Source organism: Oncorhynchus mykiss, chromosome 14, assembly GCF_057628025.1.
Source record: "Oncorhynchus mykiss isolate SJ-2025 chromosome 14, ASM5762802v1, whole genome shotgun sequence".
In the NCBI taxonomy this organism is placed as follows: domain Eukaryota; kingdom Metazoa; phylum Chordata; class Actinopteri; order Salmoniformes; family Salmonidae; genus Oncorhynchus; species Oncorhynchus mykiss.
The window spans coordinates 29,644,141-29,667,500 of record NC_143035.1 but is presented as its reverse complement, the minus strand read 5'-3'; the positions used below and the strand labels follow the sequence as shown (position 1 = coordinate 29,667,500).

Genomic DNA, 23,360 nt, shown 5'->3' with positions numbered 1-23,360 from the left:
ACGTAACCACGGCAGCTGTAACCGTGGTGAAGGGTTATTTGCTGTCAAGCAGAGTTAGCAGTCAGTGAAGCGAGCTGGGGGCCTCGGCACCCTCAGTGCTATTACTGCTCACAGACAGACAGACACGCACGCTCATAAACACACACACACAAACCCTACCCACTGCACTCACACACTCTATCTACACACACTCACCGACAGCTTCCGACAGCCCGTAGACTCTCTGTCCATAGGCATCTGTTTTATCCCAAATGTACGTGTAGGCCAGGTTGGGCGAGGCGTGGAACCACTTCTGGAAGAGATGTCCCTCCACAGCCACCATCAGGTGGACTTTGAGCAGGCCCAGAGACACCATGGCTGGGGTCATGGTCACCTTCAGCAGGCTACGGTAGCCAGACGTCCTGGAGCTCAGGTAGCACAGCTTCAGACTGGTCCCTGGAACATCTATCATCTCGTGGAGCACCTGGAGAGAAGGAGAGAGAGAGAGAGATGAAGGAGGAAAGATAGAGAAGAGAGATGAAGGAGGGAGATGGAGGAGAAAGATGGAGGTGGAGGAGAGAGATGGAAGAGAGATGGAGGAGAGAGGTGGAGGAGAGAGGTGGAGGTGGAAAGATAGAGAAGAGAGATGAAGGAGAGAGATGGAGGAGAGAGATGGAGGAGAGATATGGAAGAGAGATGGAGGTGGAAAGATAGAGAAGAGAGATGAAGGAGAGCGATGGAGGAGAGAGATGGAGGAGAGATATGGAAGAGAGATGGAGGTGGAAAGATAGAGAAGAGAGATGAAGGAGAGAGATGGAGGAGAGAGATGGAGGAGAGAGATGGAAGAGAGATGGAGGTGGAAAGATAGAGAAGAGAGATGAAGGAGAGAGATGGAGGAGAGAGATGGAAGAGAGATGGAGGTGAAAAGATAGAGAAGAGAGATGAAGGAGAGTGATGGAGGAGAGAGATGGAGGGGAAATGTGGAGGAGAGAGATGGAGGAGAGATGAAGGAGAGATTAAGGAGAGAGATGGAGGAGAGTTGGAGGAGAGAGATTGAAGAGAGATGGAGGAGAGATGAAGAAGAGAGATGGAGGAGAGAGGTGGAGGAGAGATGAAGGAAGAGATGGAGGAGAGAGATGAAGGAGAGAGATGGAGCAGAGAGATGGAGGAGAGAGATGAAGGGGAGAGATGGAGGAGAGAGATGGAAGAGAGATGGGGAAGAGAGATGGAGGAGAGATGGAAGAGAGATGGAAGAGGAAAGATAGAGAAGGAGGAGAGATGGAGCAGAGATGGAGCAGAGAGATGGAGGAGGAAAGGTGGGGAGATGGATGTAGGAGAGAGATGTAGGAGAGATGGAGGAAAAAGATGGAGGAGAAATATGAAGGAGGAGAGAGATGGAGGAGAGATGGAGGAAAGAGGGAGAGATGGGGACAGACAACACGGGAAAGATGAGTGTGAGAGGCTGGATACCTGACAGCACCTTGAGAGACAGAGGAGAGACAGAGGGATGAGAGGAAGGAGAGGAAGGAGAGGCTGGATACTTGACAGCACCTGGAGAGACAGAGGAGAGACAGAGGGATGAGAGGAAGGAGAGGAAGGAGAGGCTGGATACCTGACAGCACCTGGAGTGACAGAGGAGAGACAGAGGGATGAGAGGAAGGAGAGGAAGGAGATGGAAAGAGAGTCTGGTTACCTGTGTCTCAGGTATGATGGGCTTGTCCCTGGGTCTAGAGGAGAAGAGTGATGACAGAGGTGAGGTGATGACCACAGGGTCAGGTCGGAGGAAGCCGCTGAGGTCACATCCTGGGATGGTGTTCTCCTCAGTCTTCATCACCAGCGTATCCAAGACGTAGAAACGACTCCATGGTAACCACACCGTGCGGTCCTGCGTGATGAACGGAGCGCGCTCAAACCTCAGGGTCAACGAGGTGCCGCCGTTCGCTAGAAGGTCAAACCTGGAGACAGAAACAGAATTGGATTAGTTACTATGTACATTCCCGTTCAAAAGTTTGGGGTCACTTAGAAGTTTCCTTGTGTTTGAAAGAAAAGTTCTGTGAAGGGAGAAGTACACAGCGTTGTACAAAATCTTCAATTTCTTGGCAATTTCTCGCACGGAATAACCTTCATTTCTCAGAAGAATATAGACTGACAAGTTTTAGAAGAAAGTTCTTTGTTTCTGGCCATTTTGAGCCTGTAATCGAACCCACAAATGCTGATGGTCCAGATACTCAACTAGTCTAAAGAAGGCCAGTTTTATTGCTTCTTTAATCAGAACAACAGTTTTCATCTGTGCTAACATAATTGCAAAAGCCTTTTAAAATTATAAACTTGGATTAGCTAACACAACGTGCCATTGGAACACAGGAGTGATGGTTGCTGATAATGGGCCTCTGTACACCTATGTAGATATTCCATTAAAAAATCTGCCTTTTCCAGCTACTACAGTCATTTACAACATTAACAATGTCTACACTGTATTTCTGATCAATTTTATGTTATTTTAATGGACAAAAAAATGTACTTTTCTTTCAAAAACAAGGACATTTCTAAGTGAGCCCAAACTTTTGAACGGTAGTGTGTGTGTATGTGTTTGTGGTACTTACGTTCCGTCCTGGCGTGTGAGAGTATATCCATAGTGTGGGTATCTGACAAAGGAAACATTGACTCCCACCAGGGGAGTACCATCTGTAGTTAACACCTGACCTCGGATCAGAGACGCCAAGCTGAGAGACAGAGAGACAGAGAGACAGAGAGAGACAGAGAGAGAGAGAGAGAGACAGAGACAAAGATAGAGAGAGAGAGACAGAGAGAGAGAGAGAGAGAGAGAGAGAGGGAGAGAGAGAGAGAGAGAGAGAGAGAGAAAGATAGAGAAACAGAGAGAGACAGAGAGAGACAGAGAGAGAGAGAGAGAGAGAAAGATAGAGAGACAGAGAGAGACAGAGAGAGACAGAGAGAGAGAAAGATAGAGAGACAGACAGAGACAGAGAGAGAGAAAGATAGAGAGACAGACAGAGACAGAGAGAGAGAAAGATAGAGAGACAGAGAGAGACAGAGAGAGACAGAGAGAGAGAAAGATAGAGAGTGAGAGACAGAGAGAGACAGAGACAGAGAGAGACAGAGAGAGAGAAATATAGAGAGAGAGAGACAGAGAGAGAGAGTAAAGTTTACTGTTCATTTCTATTGTTTATTTCACTTTTGTATATTATCTACTTCACTTGCTTTGGCAATGTGAACATATGTTTCCCATGCCAATAACGCCCCTTGAATTTAATTGAATTGAGAGAGAGAGAGAGATACTGTATATAATACATCAACAAAAATAATAGATTGTGTGTTAGTATTCGCATGTGTGTGTGGTGTGTGTTGCAGTATGCGTCATGTGTATGTAATCTAAAGTGTGTATTCGCTCACCTGGCATTGAATGGGTTTTCCCCAGGTATGATGTGTGTGCTGTCCCGTCCCACCAGCATCATGACCCTGTCATAGAAGGATCCTACCCGGGGTTGGGACAGAGACAGGGGGCTCTGCTGGATCACCTGGAGGGGGTCTCTGGAGCCCCGACACAGAGGGCTGTTCTGACACGGGCTCTGGATACAACAGTCTGGATCCATACAGTCCGTCAGACCATCTAGAGAGAGGAGGGAGAAAGAGAGGAGGGTGAAGGAGAGGAGGGAGAAAGAGAGGAGGGAAAGGAGAGGAGGGAGAAAGAGAGGAGGGAAAAGGAGAGAAGGGAAAAGGAGAGGAGGGAGAAAGAGAGGAGGGAGAAAGAGAAGGGGGGAGAAAGAGAGGAGGGAGAAAGAGAGGAGGGAAAAAGAGAGGAGGGAGATAGAGAGGAGTGGAGGGAGACAGAGAGGAGTGGAGGGAGAAAGAGGGAAGGGAGAAAGAGAGAAGGGAGAAAGAGAAGGGGGGAGAAAGAGAGGAGGGAGATAGAGAGGAGGGAGAAAGAGAGGAGGGAGAAAGAGAGGAGGGAGAAAGAGAAGGGGGGAGAAAGAGAGGAGGGAGAAAGAGAGGAGGGAGATAGAGAGGAGTGGAGGGAGACAGAGAGGAGTGGAGGGAGAAAGAGGGAAGGGAGAAAGAGAGAAGGGAGAAAGAGAAGTGGGGAGAAAGAGAGGAGGGAGATAGAGAGGAGGGAGAAAGAGAGGAGGGAGAAAGAGAAGGGGGAGAAAGAGAGGAGGGAGAAAGAGAAGGGGGGAAAAAGAGAGAAGTGAGAGAGAGGAGGGGAGAGAGAGAGGAGTGGAGAGCTGAGATAGTTTCAGTGTCTCAAACACACACATATTACTATGAAAGGTTACTTCATTCTCCTTACAATTTATTTCAACTTAAGATGAAAAGTTTGCACTGCTGAACTACCAGTGGTCTAACCCCTTAATTTCCCACACATACCCCCTTCATTGTCCGTGTTGTCGGCACAGGAGGTCTCCATGGCAACGCTGCATCCGGCACCCCTCCAGCCTGTCTTGCATTCACAGTGCCAGCTCTGCTCCCCTATGGTACACTGACCATTACCATTACACAGGTTAGGACAGCCATCTGAGGAGAGGGAGGGGGGAGAGGAACGTGGGATGTAGAGAGAGAGATAAAGATATATAGGGGGGAAGGAGAGAGAGAGAGTAAGAGAGGGAGAGATAGAGAGGGGGGAGAAAAAGTGAGAGAGTGGGGAGAGAGAAAGGGGGTAGGGAGAGAGAGCGGGGAGAGGGAGAGAGAGCGGAGAGAGGGAGAGAGAGAGAGGGGGGAGGGAGAGAGAGAGGGGAGGGAGAGAGAGAGCAAGAGAGAGAGAGAGGGGGGAAGATAGGGAGAGAAAGTGGTAAGAGAGAGTGAGGGGGGAGGGGGGAGGGAGAGAGAGAGAGGGGGGAGAGATGGAGGGAAGTGAGGGAGGGAGTGAGAGAGGGGGGGCAGGGGGAGGGAGAGAGGGAGGTGGGAGAGAGAGTGGGAGGGGGAGGGAGAGTGAGGGGGGAGGGAGAGAGAGAGCAAGAGAGAGAGAGAGGGGGGAAGATAGGGAGAGAAAGGGGTAAGAGAGAGTGAGGGGGGAGGGGGGAGGGAGAGAGAGAGAGGGGGGGAGAGATGGAGGGAAGTGAGGGAGGGAGTGAGAGAGGGGGGGCAGGGGGAGGGAGAGAGGGAGGTGGGAGAGAGAGTGGGAGGGGGAGGGAGAGTGAGGGGGAGGTAGAGAGGGGGAAAGAGAGAGAGAGAGCGGGGTAGAGAGTAAGGGATAGGCAGAGAGAAAGTGGGGGTAGAGAGAGAAAAAACGGGAGGAAGAGAGAGATAGAAGGGAGAGAGAGAGTGATAGATGAGGGAGGGAGAGAGAAAGAGAGACATACTTTATTGTGTTTTAATGCATTAAAGGTCTCAGTCAATCCAATGATTATGGTAAAGCATTCCTGATTCCACACAACACATCAATTAGATATCTGCAGGGCAATTTAAATTTCCATTCTCCATACTGTGTACCCAACCAGCTCTCACAGTCTCACGTCAGAGTTAGACGTTCATCCATGTTTCTCAAACGTCAAATTTCAAAGTTGTTCCAAACGTCCTAATTTGAAAGTGTTTAAGGTTAAGTTCAGGCATCAGCTCCTAAATCATAAGGTTAGGCATTAACTCTGAGTGGTTAAGGTTAGGCATTAACTCTGAGTGGTTAAGGTTGGGCATTAACTCTGAGTGGTTAAATCTTCTATGGGATGTCCCACCCACGGGACGGTTCGCCTAACGTGCGCTAATGTGATTGGCATGACGTTTTAAGTAACAAGAACATTTCCCAGGACATAGACATCTCTGATATTGGCAGAATGCTTAAATTCTTGTTAAATCTAACTGCACTGCCCAATTTACAGTAGCTATTACAGTGAAAGAATAGGAGACCATGCTATTGTTTGAGGAGAGTTCACAGTTATGAACTTGAAAATGTATTAATAAACCAATTAGGCACATTTGGGCAGTCTTGATACAACATTTTGAACAGAAATGGAATGGATCATTGGATCGGTCTAAAACTTTGCACATACACTGATGCCATCTAGTGGCCAAAATCAAAATTGCGCCTAACCTCGAATAATACATTGTGACCTTTCTCTTGCATTTCAAATATGATGTAAAAAAAACAAAAAAAACAACACGTTTTTTTCTTTGAATTATCTTTTACCAGATCTATTGTGTTATATTCTCCTCCATTAATTTCATATTTCCACATACTTCAAAGTGTTTTCTTTCAAATGGTATCAAGAATATGCATATCCTTGATTCAGGTCCTGAGCTACAGGCAGTTAGATTTGGGTATGTCATTTTAGGCAAAAATGGAAAGAAAGGGTCCGGCCCTCAGACCAGCCATGTACTGTTCTGCCTAACTGAGTGTTGAGTGTGTATGTGTGTGTGTATGTGTGTGTGTATGTGTGTGTGTATGTGTGTGTTGGCCCAGGACCATAGAGCACAACAGAGTGTCAGCCATGATTGTCTGTAAAATGGATCTATTTTAAGCAGACCGACCGTTATGCAGAGCAAGGACAGCAGAATCTATATGGGGCATTGATCAGCAAGCCAGGCAGGCAGGGAGGGAGGCAGGCAGGGAGGGAGGCAGGGAGGGAGGCAGGCAGGGAGGGAGGGAGGGAGGCAGGGAGGCAGGCAGGGAGGCAGGGAGGGAGGGAGGGAGGCAGGGAGGGAGGCAGGGAGGGAGGGAGGGAGGGAGGGAGGGAGGGAGGGAGGCAGGGAGGGAGGCAGGCAGGGAGGGAGGGAGGGAGGCAGGGAGGGAGGCAGGCAGGGAGGGAGGGAGGCAGGGAGGGAGGGAGGGAGGGAAGCAGGGAGCCAGGGAGGGAGGGAGGCAGGGAGGCAGGCAGGCAGGCAGGGAGGCAGGGAGGCAGGCAGGCAGGGAGGCAGGCAGGCAGGCCCTCTCCTTAATGCTAGAGGACAATTAAATTCCCCTCATACTAACCAGAATAAAGTGGGATTTCAGAAACTATTAAGTCCATTCCCCTCACTAATGTAGTTGGATGTGATGAAATCCCCCTTAAAAAGCCTTGGGTTATGGGTCAGCACACACAGAGAGGGAAGGAGAGAGTGTGTTTGTGAGAGAGAGAGAGAGAGAGAGAGAGAGAGAGAGAGAGAGAGAGAGAGAGAGAGAGAGAGAGAGAGAGAATAAAAGAAAAGAACAGAGGAGTAGATAGAAGACGTGGTGTCCTACAGAAAGTTGGTCCCCTTCCCCAGCAGCAGTAGCAGCAGTTGTGTCATCCAGCTGTCTCCTCCTTAAAGGTCAGTTAGTGAAGGTTAGAGACATAAATCCTAAAACCATGGATGGACCTGATGACAACACACTATGAAACACCCTGGCACATAAAACTCTCTTTCCAATCTGAACTCTCTCTCTCTCTTTTCTCTTTTTTTCTCAATCTACATATGAGCTCTTCCTCTCTTTCCATTATCTCTCCATTTCTCCCTCTATCTCTGTCACTCTCTCTTCTTCCTCGTCCCACATCTCGCCTCTCTCTCTCTCCTCCCCCTCCTCCTCCTCTCTTTCTCTCCCCCCTCTCTCCCTCCTGCTCCCCCTCTCTCTCCTCTTCCTCGTCCCCCATCTCCCCCCTCTCTTCTTCCTCCTCCCCTCTCCCCTGGGTACTACTCTGTACAACAGTGAAAGCCATCTTATTAACTTTAGTAGGGCAGAGGACACTCCAAACCATCCACAGGGGATCTATAGCCTTCTGTTCAATTCAGTTTGGTTGGGGGACATTGGATCCTGTCACAGGACTTTAACACAACTCCTAACTCCTAGCCTTTGAGTGTGTGTGGTGTGGTGTGTGGTGTGGTGTGTGTGTGTAAACAAACAATCCACCCTGTCATGTGTATGTATGGTAGATGTCACTGTTTCGCTGTGATCTCTGTCAAGTGGAAACGTTTGTGGTTCAGAACTGGATCAATTCGTAGTTCCAATAATGGTGGACAGACCTGCTGGTGTCTTTATAAGAAGACAGAGAGACTGGGGTTAGTACTCCTTATATGTCTCTCTACACACACACACACACACACACACACACACACACACACACACACACACACACACACACACACACACACACCTGTTCTGTTAAATTCCCCCATATGAGAGAGTGGCTGAGGGGAACTGTTATGTTATATAGAGTGCTTCATTTGAGCCGGATACTGAAACCTTCCGGTTACTAGTCCAACGCTCTAACCACTAGGCTACCCTGCCGGATACTGAAACCTTCCGGTTACTAGTCCAACGCTCTAACCACTAGGCTACCCTGCCGGATAATGAAACCTTCCGGTTACTAGTCCAACGCTCTAACCACTAGGCTACCCTGCCGGATAATGAAACCTTCCGGTTACTAGTCCAACGCTCTAACCACTAGGCTACCCTGCCGGATACTGAAACCTTCCGGTTACTAGTCCAACGCTCTAACCACTAGGCTACCCTGCCGGATAATGAAACCTTCCGGTTACTAGTCCAACGCTCTAACCACTAGGCTACCCTGCCGGATACTGAAACCTTCCGGTTACTAGTCCAACGCTCTAACCACTAGGCTACCCTGCCGGATACTGAAACCTTCCGGTTACTAGTCCAACGCTCTAACCACTAGGCTACCCTGCCGGATACTGAAACCTTCCGGTTACTAGTCCAACGCTCTAACCACTAGGCTACCCTGCCGGATACTGAAACCTTCCGGTTACTAGTCCAACGCTCTAACCACTAGGCTACCCTGCCGGATACTGAAACCTTCCGGTTACTAGTCCAACGCTCTAACCACTAGGCTATCCTGCCGGATAATGAAACCTTCCGGTTACTAGTCCAACGCTCTAACCACTAGGCTACCCTGCCGGATACTGAAACCTTCCGGTTACTAGTCCAACGCTCTAACCACTAGGCTATCCTGCCGGATACTGAAACCTTCCGGTTACTAGTCCAACGCTCTAACCACTAGGCTATCCTGCCGGATAATGAAACCTTCCGGTTACTAGTCCAACGCTCTAACCACTAGCCTACCCTGCCGGATACTGAAACCTTCCGGTTACTAGTCCAACGCTCTAACCACTAGGCTACCCTGCCGGATAATGAAACCTTCCGGTTACTAGTCCAACGCTCTAACCACTAGGCTATCCTGCCGGATACTGAAACCTTCCGGTTACTAGTCCAACGCTCTAACCACTAGGCTATCCTGCCGGATACTGAAACCTTCCGGTTACTAGTCCAACGCTCTAACCACTAGGCTACCCTGCCGGATACTGAAACCTTCCGGTTACTAGTCCAACGCTCTAACCACTAGGCTACCCTGCCGGATACTGAAACCTTCCGGTTACTAGTCCAACGCTCTAACCACTAGGCTATCCTGCCGGATAATGAAACCTTCCGGTTACTAGTCCAACGCTCTAACCACTAGGCTACCCTACCGGATACTGAAACCTTCCGGTTACTAGTCCAACGCTCTAACCACTAGGCTACCCTGCCGGAACAGGATCAGGCACCTCTCCGTTTTGGACTGTTTTGCTCCCTATTTGTTCCTGTTCCTAACCTATTTGGCTGTGGCATGAACAATTATTTTAACTTAAAAAAAACAAAAATTTAATACAAGCGTTCAAAGATCATTCGAGTTGCTTTTGTGAATTCTCCTGCCCACACAAAAAAGCGTAATGTGAAAAAATATATTTTGAGCATGGGCCAAATATTCTAAGAGTTGATTTGGGATGGGCCGGTCCGGATTTATGGGTTGTGCAACATTTTAAACTATGTGTGAGAAGCACTAGCGGTTCTTGGGGGGGGGGGGGGGGGGGGGGGGGGGCAACAATTTTGGACCCCCTAAATGTGGAGTATGAAATAATTTTTACATAACTAATTTTTGCTATCATTCTTTTTTTACATCCATTATTAGACAGTGGCAACGATGATGATTATGTACATGGTCTTTTGCCTGCTAATGCCTGCAATGCAGTGAAGAAAACGATATGACAACAATAACGTCTAATGTAACTGGCCCCTCCAACAGTACAACTGGCCCCAGCTTGCCCCCCCCCCCCCCCAGTTGAAATGGTCTAGAACCGCCACTGGTGAGAAGCGCACCAGTATCTCACATAACTAGAATGAGAGTCACTTTCTATGATCTTTGCCCCTCTCCGCTCTGAGAGACATGAGCCTGCAACTCTCATATCTTCACCGTTGCACTTCATCATTTATTTCCATATACTGTAGAATCAAAGGGTTCTGGAGGAAGGGCAGCATCCTGATGAACCTAAATACATGTCACAAAGTTATATAATTACTGCTGCCTGTTCAGAAATAAATTAAATCATTCAGAATAGCCCACTACACCATTAGAAGGACTATAATTTAGCCACAGGATCAATAGTTTATTTATTTTTAATAGCCTAGCTGTGGATTGTAGCCCAATAACAAGGAAAAGCCTATACTATACAAGGAAAAGTCTATACTATACAAGGAAAAGTCTATACTATACAAGGAAAAGTCTATACTATACAAGGAAAAGTCTATACTCTACAAGGAAAAGCCTATACTCGGGAAAAGCCTATACTATACAAGGAAAAGTCTATACTATACAAGGAAAAGTCTATACTCTACAAGGAAAAGTCTATACTATACAAGGAAAAGTATATACTATACAAGGAAAAGCCTATACTATACAAGGAAAAGTCTATACTATACAAGGAAAAGCCTATACTATACAAGGAAAAGTCTATACTATACAAGGAAAAGTCTATACTATACAAGGAAAAGCCTAAACTATACAAGGAAAAGTCTATACTATAAAAGGAAAAGTCTATACTATACAAGGAAAAGTCTATACTATACAAGGAAAAGTCTATACTATACAAGGAAAAGCCTATACTTTACAAGGAAAAGTCTATACTATACAAGGAAAAGTCTATACTATACAAGGAAAAGTCTATACTATACAAGGAAAAGTCTATACTATACAAGGAAAAGCCTATACTATAGAAGGAAAAGTCTATACTATACAAGGAAAAGCCTATACTATACAAGGAAAAGCCTATACTATACAAGGAAAAGTCTATACTATACAAGGAAAAGCATATACTATACAAGGAAAAGCCTATACTATACAAGGAAAAGTCTATACTATACAAGGAAAAGCCTATACTATACAAGGAAAAGCCTATACTATACAAGGAAAAGTCTATACTATACAAGGAAAAGTCTATACTATACAAGGAAAAGTCTATACTATACAAGGAAAAGTCTATACTATACAAGGAAAAGTCTATACTATACAAGGAAAAGCCTATACTATACAAGGAAAAGCCTATACTATACAAGGAAAAGTCTATACTATACAAGGAAAAGCCTATACTATACAAGGAAAAGCCTATACTATACAAGGAAAAGTCTATACTATACAAGGAAAAGTCTATACTATACAAGGAAAAGCCTATACTATACAAGGAAAAGTCTATACTCTACAAGGAAAAGCCTATACTATACAAGGAAAAGTCTATACTATACAAGGAAAAGTCTATACTATACAAGGAAAAGTCTATACTTTACAAGGAAAAGTCTATACTATACAAGGAAAAGTCTATACTCTACAAGGAAAAGCCTATACTATACAAGGAAAAGTCTATACTATAGAAGGAAAAGTCTATACTATACAAGGAAAAGTCTATACTATACAAGGAAAAGTCTATACTATACAAGGAAAAGTCTATACTATACAAGGAAAAGTCTATACTCTACAAGGAAAAGCCTATACTATACAAGGAAAAGTCTATACTATACAAGGAAAAGTCTATACTATACAAGGAAAAGCCTATACTATACAAGGAAAAGTCTATACTATACAAGGAAAAGCCTATACTATACAAGGAAAAGCCTATACTATACAAGGAAAAGTCTATACTATACAAGGAAAAGTCTATACTATACAAGGAAAAGTCTATACTCGGGAAAAGCCTATACTATACAAGGAAAAGTCTATACTATACAAGGAAAAGTCTATACTCTACAAGGAAAAGCCTATACTATACAAGGAAAAGTCTATACTATACAAGGAAAAGTCTATACTATACAAGGAAAAGTCTACACTCTACAAGGAAAAGCCTATACTATACAAGGAAAAGTCTATACTATACAAGGAAAAGTCTATACTCTACAAGGAAAAGCCTATACTATACAAGGAAAAGTCTATACTATACAAGGAAAAGTCTATACTATACAAGGAAAAGTCTACACTCTACAAGGAAAAGCCTATACTATACAAGGAAAAGTCTATACTATACAAGGAAAAGTCTATACTATACAAGGAAAAGTCTATACTCTACAAGGAAAAGCCTATACTATACAAGGAAAAGCCTATACTATACAAGGAAAAGCCTATACTCTACAAGGAAAAGCCTATACTATACAAGGAAAAGTCTATACTATACAAGGAAAAGTCTATACTCTACAAGGAAAAGTCTATACTCTACAAGGAAAAGCCTATACTATACAAGGAAAAGCCTATACTCGGGAAAAACCTATACTATACAAGGAAAAGCCTATACTATACAAGGAAAAGTCTATACTATACAAGGAAAAGTCTATACTATACAAGGAAAAGCCTATACTCTACAAGGAAAAGCCTATACTATACAAGGAAAAGTCTATACTATACAAGGAAAAGTCTATACTCGGGAAAAGTCTATACTATACAAGGAAAAGTCTATACTATACAAGGAAAAGCCTATACTATACAAGGAAAAGCCTATACTATACAAGGAAAAGTCTATACTATACAAGGAAAAGTCTATACTATACAAGGAAAAGCCTATACTCTACAAGGAAAAGCCTATACTATACAAGGAAAAGTCTATACTATACAAGGAAAAGCCTATACTCGGGAAAAGCCTATACTCTACAAGGAAAAGTCTATACTATACAAGGAAAAGTCTATACTATACAAGGAAAAGTCTATACTATACAAGGAAAAGTCTATACTCTACAAGGAAAAGTCTATACTATACAAGGAAAAGTCTATACTCTACAAGGAAAAATCTATACTATACAAGGAAAAGTCTATACTATACAAGGAAAAGTCTATACTCTACAAGGAAAAGTCTATACTATACAAGGAAAAGCCTATACTATACAAGGAAAAGTCTATACTATACAAGGAAAAGTCTATACTATACAAGGAAAAGTCTATACTATACAAGGAAAAGTCTATACTATACAAGGAAAAGTCTATACTATACAAGGAAAAGTCTATACTATACAAGGAAAAGTCTATACTATACAAGGAAAAGCCTATACTATACAAGGAAAAGTCTATACTGTACAAGGAAAAGTCTATACTATACAAGGAAAAGTCTATACTATACAAGGAAAAGTCTATACTATACAAGGAAAAGTCTATACTATACAAGGAAAAGTCTATACTATACAAGGAAAAGTCTATACTATACATGGAAAAGTCTATACTATACAAGGAAAAGTCTATACTATACAAGGAAAAGTCTATACTCTACAAGGAAAAGTCTATACTATACAAGGAAAAGCCTATACTATACAAGGAAAAGCCTATAGTCGGGAACGCACGGCAAATCTGTCTGTGAAAAAACACCAAGCAGACAAACCAAGCCTTTCTGTCACGTTCTGACCTTCGTTCTTTTGTTATGTCTTTGTTTTAGTATGGTCAGGGCGTGAGTTGGGTGGGTTGTCTATGTTAGTTTTTCTATGATTTGCTATTTCTGTGTTTGGCCTGGTATGGTTCTCAATCAGAGGCAGCTGTCAATCATTGTCCCTGATTGAGAAACATATTCAGGTAGCCTGTTTTCTATTGTGTTTCGTGGGTGAATCTTTTTTTGTTTCCTGTTGTGTGTCTGCACCAGCCAGAACTGTTTTCAGTCGTATCTCTTTGTTATTTCCGTGTTGATTCTAATAAATATGGACACAGACCACGCTGCAGCTTGGTCCTCACCTTCTTCCACCATCGACGACCGGTACACTTTCACAATATTTCAAATACAATATGTGTCTCCACACACCTAGGACTAGGCTATTGATTTAAGACCAGGTCATTTTTGCCAGTGTCAAAGTAGCCTGCCATTTTGATCATTTGTTAGGTATTCAAAAAGATTCTGCTATAGTCTCCAGTCATCTAAAATGAAGTAGATTTTGTATGAAATGTGTTTATAAAAGGCCAACATTTTTCTGGACCGTGAGCTACTAAAAATGTCTCCCATGTGTGCAACTTCTGTAAGTGCCTCTACTCTACTGATCTATGCCACTACGCACATGTGATGATATGCATGCAATCCTTTAATACGAAGGTGATTTTATTTCTCATGCATTCTGGTACTTCAGAACTCCCCAGGTCGCCCCCCTCTAGTACTCACTTTTTGTTCTCTGCACCTCACGATTGACAAATGAAGCCCTGGTTAAATAGCCCCATATGAGAGAGAGGCTGAGTGGGACTGTTCTGTTATATACCCCCATATGAGAGAGAGGCTGAGGGGGACTGTTCTGTTATATACCCCGATATGAGAGAGAGGCTGAGGGGGACTGTTCTGTTAAATACCCCGATATGAGAGAGAGGCTGAGGGGGACTGTTCTGTTATATACCCCGATATGAGAGAGAGGCTGAGGGGGCCTGTTCTGTTATATACCCCCCTATGAGAGAGAGGCTGAGGGGGCCTCACCATGGAAAAATAAAGGTTAATAGACACAGCTTGAACTATGATCTCTGGATAGTAACCCCTGGCTACAGTAGCTGAGAGGTTGTGGATGGTAACCCCTGGCTACAGTGGCTGATAGGTTGTGGATGGTAACCCCTGGCTACAGTGGCTGATAGGTTGTGGATGGTAACCCCAGGCTACAGTGGCTGATAGGTTGTGGATGGTAACCCCAGGCTACAGTGGCTGATAGGTTGTGGATGGTAACCCCAGGCTACAGTAGCTGATAGGTTGTGGATGGTAACCCCAGGCTACAGTGGCTGATAGGTTGTGGATGGTAACCCCAGGCTACAGTGGCTGATAGGTTGTGGATGGTAACCCCAGGCTACAGTGGCTGATAGGTTGTGGATGGTAACCCCAGGCTACAGTGGCTGATAGGTTGTGGATGGTAACCCCAGGCTACAGTGGCTGATAGGTTGTGGATGGTAACCCCAGGCTACGGTGGCTGATAGGTTGTGGATGGTAACCCCTGGCTACGGTGGCTGAGAGGTTGTGGATGGTAACTCCTGGCTACAGTGGCTGATAGGTTGTGGATGGTAACCCCTGGCTACAGTGGCTGATAGGTTGTGGATGGTAACCCCAGGCTACAGTGGCTGATAGGTTGTGGATGGTAACCCCAGGCTACAGTGGCTGATAGGTTGTGGATGGTAACCCCAGGCTACAGTGGCTGATAGGTTGTGGATGGTAACCCCAGGCTACAGTGGCTGATAGGTTGTGGATGGTAACCCCAGGCTACAGTGGCTGATAGGTTGTGGATGGTAACCCCAGGCTACAGTGGCTGATAGGTTGTGGATGGTAACCCCTGGCTACGGTGGCTGAGAGGTTGTGGATGGTAACCCCTGGCTACGGTGGCTGAGAGGTTGTGGATGGTAACCCCTGGCTACAGTAGCTGTGAGGTTGTGGATAGTAACCCCTGGCTACAGTAGCTGAGAGGTTGTGGATGGTAACCCCTGGCTACAGTGGCTGATAGGTTGTGGATGGTAACCCCAGGCTACAGTGGCTGATAGGTTGTGGATGGTAACCCCAGGCTACAGTGGCTGATAGGTTGTGGATGGTAACCCCAGGCTACAGTGGCTGATAGGTTGTGGATGGTAACCCCAGGCTACAGTGGCTGATAGGTTGTGGATGGTAACCCCTGGCTACGGTGGCTGAGAGGTTGTGGATGGTAACCCCTGGCTACGGTGGCTGAGAGGTTGTGGATGGTAACCCCTGGCTACAGTGGCTGATAGGTTGTGGATGGTAACCCCTGGCTATGGTGGCTGATAGGTTGTGGATGGTAACCCCTGGCTACAGTGGCTGTGAGGTTGTGGATAGTAACCCCTGGCTACAGTAGCTGAGAGGTTGTGGATGGTAACCCCTGGCTACGGTGGCTGTGAGGTTGTGGATAGTAACCCCTGGCTACAGTACCTGAGAGGTTGTGGATGGTAACCCCTGGCTACAGTGGTTGTGTGGTTGTGAATGGTAAAACACTGGTTGGTTGGTGAAAGACAGACAGACAGACAGACAGACCGACCGACAGACAGACAGACAGACAGACAGACAGACAGATATAGAAATAGATATAGAAATATAGATAGCACACAGATGACTAGTCTACTGGGCCAAGCTTACCAACGCCAGCCAGCCCCAAACCCACAGACGACTTAGCAGCGACTAGTTCCTACTACTATGCAGCACGAGAAGCTAAACGCTGAAAACCAAAATACAGTTTTACCTTTGTCAACCAAGTCCCACATGTCTGCATTGAGAGAAAAAACGTGCAGAGAGAGTGGCGTTATGAAAAAAAGGAACGGAAGGAGTTTAAAATGCAAGCACATGCCTAGCCTACAGTAGATCACATGCCTAGCCTACAGTAGATCACATGCATGGCCTACAGTAGATCACATGCATGGCCTACAGTAGATCACATGCATGGCCTACAGTAGATCACATGCATGGCCTACAGTAGATCACATGCATAGCCTACAGTAGATCACATGCATGGCCTACAGTAGATCACATGCATGGCCTACAGTAGATCACATGCATGGCCTACAGTAGATCACATGCCTAGCCTACAGTAGATCACATGCATGGCCTACAGTAGATCACATGCATGGCCTACAGTAGATCAGATGCCTAGCCTACAGTAGATCACATGCATAGCCTACAGTAGATCACATGCCTAGCCTACAGTAGATCACATGCATAGCCTACAGTAGATCACATGCCTAGCCTACAGTAGATCACATGCCTAGCCTACAGTAGATCACATGCATAGCCTACAGTAGATCACATGCCTAGCCTACAGTAGATCACATGCCTAGCCTACAGTAGATCACATGCATAGCCTACAGTAGATCACATGCCTAGCCTACAGTAGATCACATGCCTAGCCTACAGTAGATCACATGCCTAGCCTACAGTAGATCACATGCCTAGCCTACAGTAGATCACATGCCTAGCCTACAGTAGATCACATGCCTAGCCTACAGTAGATCACATGCCTAGCCTACAGTAGATCACATGCCTAGCCTACAGTAGATCACATGCCTAGCCTACAGTAGATCACATGCATAGCCTACAGTAGATCACATGCCTAGCCTACAGTAGATCACATGCCTAGCCTACAGTAGATCACATGCCTAGCCTACAGTAGATCACATGCCTAGCCTACAGTAGATCAGATGCCTAGCCTACAGTAGATCACATGCCTAGCCTACAGTAGATCACATGCATAGCCTACTGTAGATCACATGCCTAGCCTACAGTAGATCACATGCCTAGCCTACAGTAGATCATATGCCTAGCCTACAGTAGATCACATGCCTTGCCTACAGTAGATCACATGCCTAGCCTACAGTAGATCACATGTCTAGCCTACAGTAGATCATCGCCTAGATCAGCACCCACAAGCAGACTAGTGAGGAGTTTTGTCTTGTGAAAGACACAGCATAAAAAGCTGCCCTAGTTTCTAGTGGGGAACAGAGCGTTGATCTCACAAAGTGTTGTTCCCCCCCACTGTGTTTCTGACACCGGAGTATTCTGAGGAAAAGCGCTGCTCGGTGAAATGGTGAATGGGAAATTGAACTTCCTATTTCAAAGCATTATGGGTAAATCAAAATAGCGAGGCATCCAACCTTCCATCAATCTATCGTACACACACACACACACACACACACACACACACACACACACACACACACACACACACACACACACACACACACACACACACACACACACACACACACACACACCTCCTCTCCCCACCTACCGATGGTGCAGTGTTCTCCATTCCAGCCCTGGTGACACTGGCACTTGCCGTCTTTGCAGGTTCCATGTTTGATGCACAGTGGGTTACACACTCGCTGGTCACACCCGGTACCCGTCCAACCCTCCTCACAATGACACGCTGCGCCCAAACACACACCGTGGGTCCCGCAGTCCACAGAACACACTTCTGTAGAGAGGGAGGAGAGAGGCGTGTAAAGAGTTACACACAGCTACTGTCATTGGGGTTGGGGTTGGGTATAACTACTAGAGTCAGGGTAAACCACTGGTTGGGTATAACTACTAGAGTCAGGGTAAACCACTGGTTGGGTATAACTACTAGAGTCAGGGTAAACCACTGGTTGGGTTAGGTATAACTACTAGAGTCAGGGTAAACCACTGGTTAGGTATAACTACTAGAGTCAGGGTAAACCACTGGTTGGGTTAGGTATAACTACTAGAGTCAGGGTAAACCACTGGTTGGGTTAGGTATAACTACAAGAGTCAGGGTAAACCACTGGTTGGGTATAACTACTAGAGTCAGGGTAAACCACTGGTTGGGTATAACTACTAGAGTCAGGGTAAACCACTGGTTGGGTATAACTACTAGAGTCAGTGTAAACCACTGGTTGGGTTAGGCATAACTACTAGAGTCAGGGTAAACCACTGGTTAGGTATAACTACTAGAGTCAGGGTAAACCACTGGTTGGGTTAGGTATAACTACTAGAGTCAGGGTAAACCACTGGTTGGGTTAGGTATAACTACTAGAGTCAGGGTAAACCACTGGTTGGGTTAGGTATAACTACTAGAGTCAGGGTAAACCACTGGTTGGGTATAACTACTAGAGTCAGGGTAAACCACTGGTTAGGTATAACTACTAGAGTCAGGGTAAACCACTGGTTAGGTATAACTACTAGAGTCAGGGTAAACCACTGGTTGGGTTAGGTATAACTACTAGAGTCAGGGTAAACCACTGGTTGGGTTAGGTATAACTACTAGAGTCAGGGTAAACCACTGGTTGGGTTAGGTATAACTACTAGAGTCAGGGTAAACCACTGGTTGGGTTAGGTATAACTACTAGAGTCAGGGTAAACCACTGGTTAGGTATAACTACTAGAGTCAGGGTAAACCACTGGTTGGGTTAGGTATAACTACTAGAGTCAGGGTAAACCACTGGTTGGGTTAGGTATAACTACTAGAGTCAGGGTAAAACACTTGTTAGGTTAGGTATAACTACTAGAGTCAGGGTGACCACTGGTTGGGTTAGGTATAACTACTAGAGTCAGGGTAAACCACTGGTTGGGTTAGGCATAACTACTAGAGTCAGGGTAAACCACTGGTTAGGTATAACTACTAGAGTCAGGGTAAACCACTGGTTGGGTTAGGTATAACTACTAGAGTCAGGGTAAACCACTGGTTAGGTATAACTACTAGAGTCAGGGTAAACCACTGGTTGGGTTAGGTATAACTACTAGAGTCAGGGTAAACCACGGGTTGGGTTAGGTATAACTACTAGAGTCAGGGTAAACCACTGGTTGGGTTAGGCATAACTACTAGAGTCAGGGTAAACCACTGGTTGGGTTAGGTATAACTACTAGAGTCAGGGTAAACCACTGGTTGGGTTAGGTATAACTACTAGAGTCAGGGTAAACCACTGGTTGGGTTAGGCATAACTACTAGAGTCAGGGTAAACCACTGGTTGAGTTAGGTATAACTACTAGAGTCAGGGTAAACCACTGGTTAGGTATAACTACTAGAGTCAGGGTAAACCACTGGTCGGGTTAGGCATAACTACTAGAGTCAGGGTAAACCACTGGTTGGGTTAGGTATAACTACTAGAGTCAGGGTAAACCACTGGTTGGGTTAGGTATAACTACTAGAGTCAGGGTAAACCACTGGTTGGGTTAGGCATAACTACTAGAGTCAGGGTAAACCACTGGTTGGGTTAGGTATAACTACTAGAGTCAGGGTAAACCACTGGTTGGGTTAGGTATAACTACTAGAGTCAGGGTAAACCACTGGTTAGGTATAACTACTAGAGTCAGGGTAAACCACTGGTTGGGTTAGGCATAACTACTAGAGTCAGGGTAAACCACTGGTTGGGTTAGGTATAACTACTAGAGTCAGGGTAAACCACTGGTTGGGTTAGGTATAACTACTAGAGTCAGGGTAAACCACTGGTTGGGTTAGGCATAACTACTAGAGTCAGGGTAAACCACTGGTTGGGTTAGGTATAACTACTAGAGTCAGGGTAAACCACTGGTTGGGTTAGGTATAACTACTAGAGTCAGGGTAAACCACTGGTTGGGTTAGGTATAACTACTAGAGTCAGGGTAAACCACTGGTTAGGTATAACTACTAGAGTCAGGGTAAACCACTGGTTGGGTTAGGTATAACTACTAGAGTCAGGGTAAACCACTGGTTAGGTATAACTACTAGAGTCAGGGTAAACCACTGGTTAGGTTAGGTATAACTACTAGAGTCAGGGTAAACCACTGGTTGGGTTAGGTATAACTACTAGAGTCAGGGTAAACCACTGGTTAGGTATAACTACTAGAGTCAGGGTAAACCACTGGTTAGGTATAACTACTAGAGTCAGGGTAAACCACTGGTTAGGTATAACTACTAGAGTCAGGGTAAACCACTGGTTAGGTATAACTACTAGAGTCAGGGTAAACCACTGGTTGGGTTAGGTATAACTACTAGAGTCAGGGTAAACCACTGGTTAGGTATAACTACTAGAGTCAGGGTAAACCACTGGTTGGATTAGGTATAACTACTAGAGTCAGGGTAAACCACTGGTTGGGTTAGGTATAACTACTAGAGTCAGGGTAAACCACTGGTTGGGTTAGGTATAACTACTAGAGTCAGGGTAAACCACTGGTTAGGTATAACTACTAGAGTCAGGGTAAACCACTGGTTGGGTTAGGCATAACTACTAGAGTCAGGGTAAACCACTGGTTGGGTTAGGTATAACTACTAGAGTCAGGGTAAACCACTGGTTGGGTTAGGTATAACTACTAGAGTCAGGGTAAACCACTGGTTGGGTTAGGTATAACTACTAGAGTCAGGGTAAACCACTGGTTAGGTATAACTACTAGAGTCAGGGTAAACCACTGGTTGGGTTAGGTATAACTACTAGAGTCAGGGTAAACCACTGGTTGGGTATAACTACTAGAGTCAGTGTAAACCACTGGTTGGGTTAGGCATAACTACTAGAGTCAGGGTAAACCACTGGTTAGGTATAACTACTAGAGTCAGGGTAAACCACTGGTTGGGTTAGGTATAACTACTAGAGTCAGGGTAAACCACTGGTTGGGTTAGGTATAACTACTAGAGTCAGGGTAAACCACTGGTTGGGTTAGGTATAACTACTAGAGTCAGGGTAAACCACTGGTTGGGTATAACTACTAGAGTCAGGGTAAACCACTGGTTAGGTATAACTACTAGAGTCAGGGTAAACCACTGGTTAGGTATAACTACTAGAGTCAGGGTAAACCACTGGTTGGGTTAGGTATAACTACTAGAGTCAGGGTAAACCACTGGTTGGGTTAGGTATAACTACTAGAGTCAGGGTAAACCACTGGTTGGGTTAGGTATAACTACTAGAGTCAGGGTAAACCACTGGTTGGGTTAGGTATAACTACTAGAGTCAGGGTAAACCACTGGTTGGGTTAGGTATAACTACTAGAGTCAGGGTAAACCACTGGTTGGGTTAGGTATAACTACAAGAGTCAGGGTAAACCACTGGTTGGGTATAACTACTAGAGTCAGGGTAAACCACTGGTTGGGTTAGGTATAACTACTAGAGTCAGGGTAAACCACTGGTTGGGTATAACTACTAGAGTCAGTGTAAACCACTGGTTGGGTTAGGCATAACTACTAGAGTCAGGGTAAACCACTGGTTAGGTATAACTACTAGAGTCAGGGTAAACCACTGGTTGGGTTAGGTATAACTACTAGAGTCAGGGTAAACCACTGGTTGGGTTAGGTATAACTACTAGAGTCAGGGTAAACCACTGGTTGGGTTAGGTATAACTACTAGAGTCAGGGTAAACCACTGGTTGGGTATAACTACTAGAGTCAGGGTAAACCACTGGTTAGGTATAACTACTAGAGTCAGGGTAAACCACTGGTTAGGTATAACTACTAGAGTCAGGGTAAACCACTGGTTGGGTTAGGTATAACTACTAGAGTCAGGGTAAACCACTGGTTGGGTTAGGTATAACTACTAGAGTCAGGGTAAACCACTGGTTGGGTTAGGTATAACTACTAGAGTCAGGGTAAACCACTGGTTGGGTTAGGTATAACTACTAGAGTCAGGGTAAACCACTGGTTAGGTATAACTACTAGAGTGAGGGTAAACCACTGGTTGGGTTAGGTATAACTACTAGAGTCAGGGTAAACCACTGGTTGGGTTAGGTATAACTACTAGAGTCAGGGTAAAACACTTGTTAGGTTAGGTATAACTACTAGAGTCAGGGTGACCACTGGTTGGGTTAGGTATAACTACTAGAGTCAGGGTAAACCACTGGTTGGGTTAGGCATAACTACTAGAGTCAGGGTAAACCACTGGTTAGGTATAACTACTAGAGTCAGGGTAAACCACTGGTTGGGTTAGGTATAACTACTAGAGTCAGGGTAAACCACTGGTTAGGTATAACTACTAGAGTCAGGGTAAACCACTGGTTGGGTTAGGTATAACTACTAGAGTCAGGGTAAACCACTGGTTGGGTTAGGTATAACTACTAGAGTCAGGGTAAACCACTGGTTGGGTTAGGCATAACTACTAGAGTCAGGGTAAACCACTGGTTGGGTTAGGTATAACTACTAGAGTCAGGGTAAACCACTGGTTGGGTTAGGTATAACTACTAGAGTCAGGGTAAACCACTGGTTGGGTTAGGCATAACTACTAGAGTCAGGGTAAACCACTGGTTGAGTTAGGTATAACTACTAGAGTCAGGGTAAACCACTGGTTAGGTATAACTACTAGAGTCAGGGTAAACCACTGGTCGGGTTAGGCATAACTACTAGAGTCAGGGTAAACCACTGGTTGGGTTAGGTATAACTACTAGAGTCAGGGTAAACCACTGGTTGGGTTAGGTATAACTACTAGAGTCAGGGTAAACCACTGGTTGGGTTAGGCATAACTACTAGAGTCAGGGTAAACCACTGGTTGGGTTAGGTATAACTACTAGAGTCAGGGTAAACCACTGGTTGGGTTAGGTATAACTACTAGAGTCAGGGTAAACCACTGGTTAGGTATAACTACTAGAGTCAGGGTAAACCACTGGTTGGGTTAGGCATAACTACTAGAGTCAGGGTAAACCACTGGTTGGGTTAGGTATAACTACTAGAGTCAGGGTAAACCACTGGTTGGGTTAGGTATAACTACTAGAGTCAGGGTAAACCACTGGTTGGGTTAGGCATAACTACTAGAGTCAGGGTA

The 23,360-nt window shown here is 45.1% G+C and overlaps 1 protein-coding gene across 1 annotated transcript in view; it reads right to left on the bottom strand.

Moving 5' to 3' along the window:
* LOC110504380 (teneurin-2) overlaps positions 1 to 23,360 on the bottom strand; it is a 139,017-nt gene that overhangs the window by 36,296 nt on the left and 79,361 nt on the right. Inside the window, 6 exon segments of the mRNA XM_090198124.1 lie at positions 196 to 463; positions 1,673 to 1,934; positions 2,583 to 2,702; positions 3,391 to 3,607; positions 4,363 to 4,509; positions 17,915 to 18,100. Coding sequence (XP_090054250.1) covers positions 196 to 463; positions 1,673 to 1,934; positions 2,583 to 2,702; positions 3,391 to 3,607; positions 4,363 to 4,509; positions 17,915 to 18,100 — 1,200 coding nt within the window.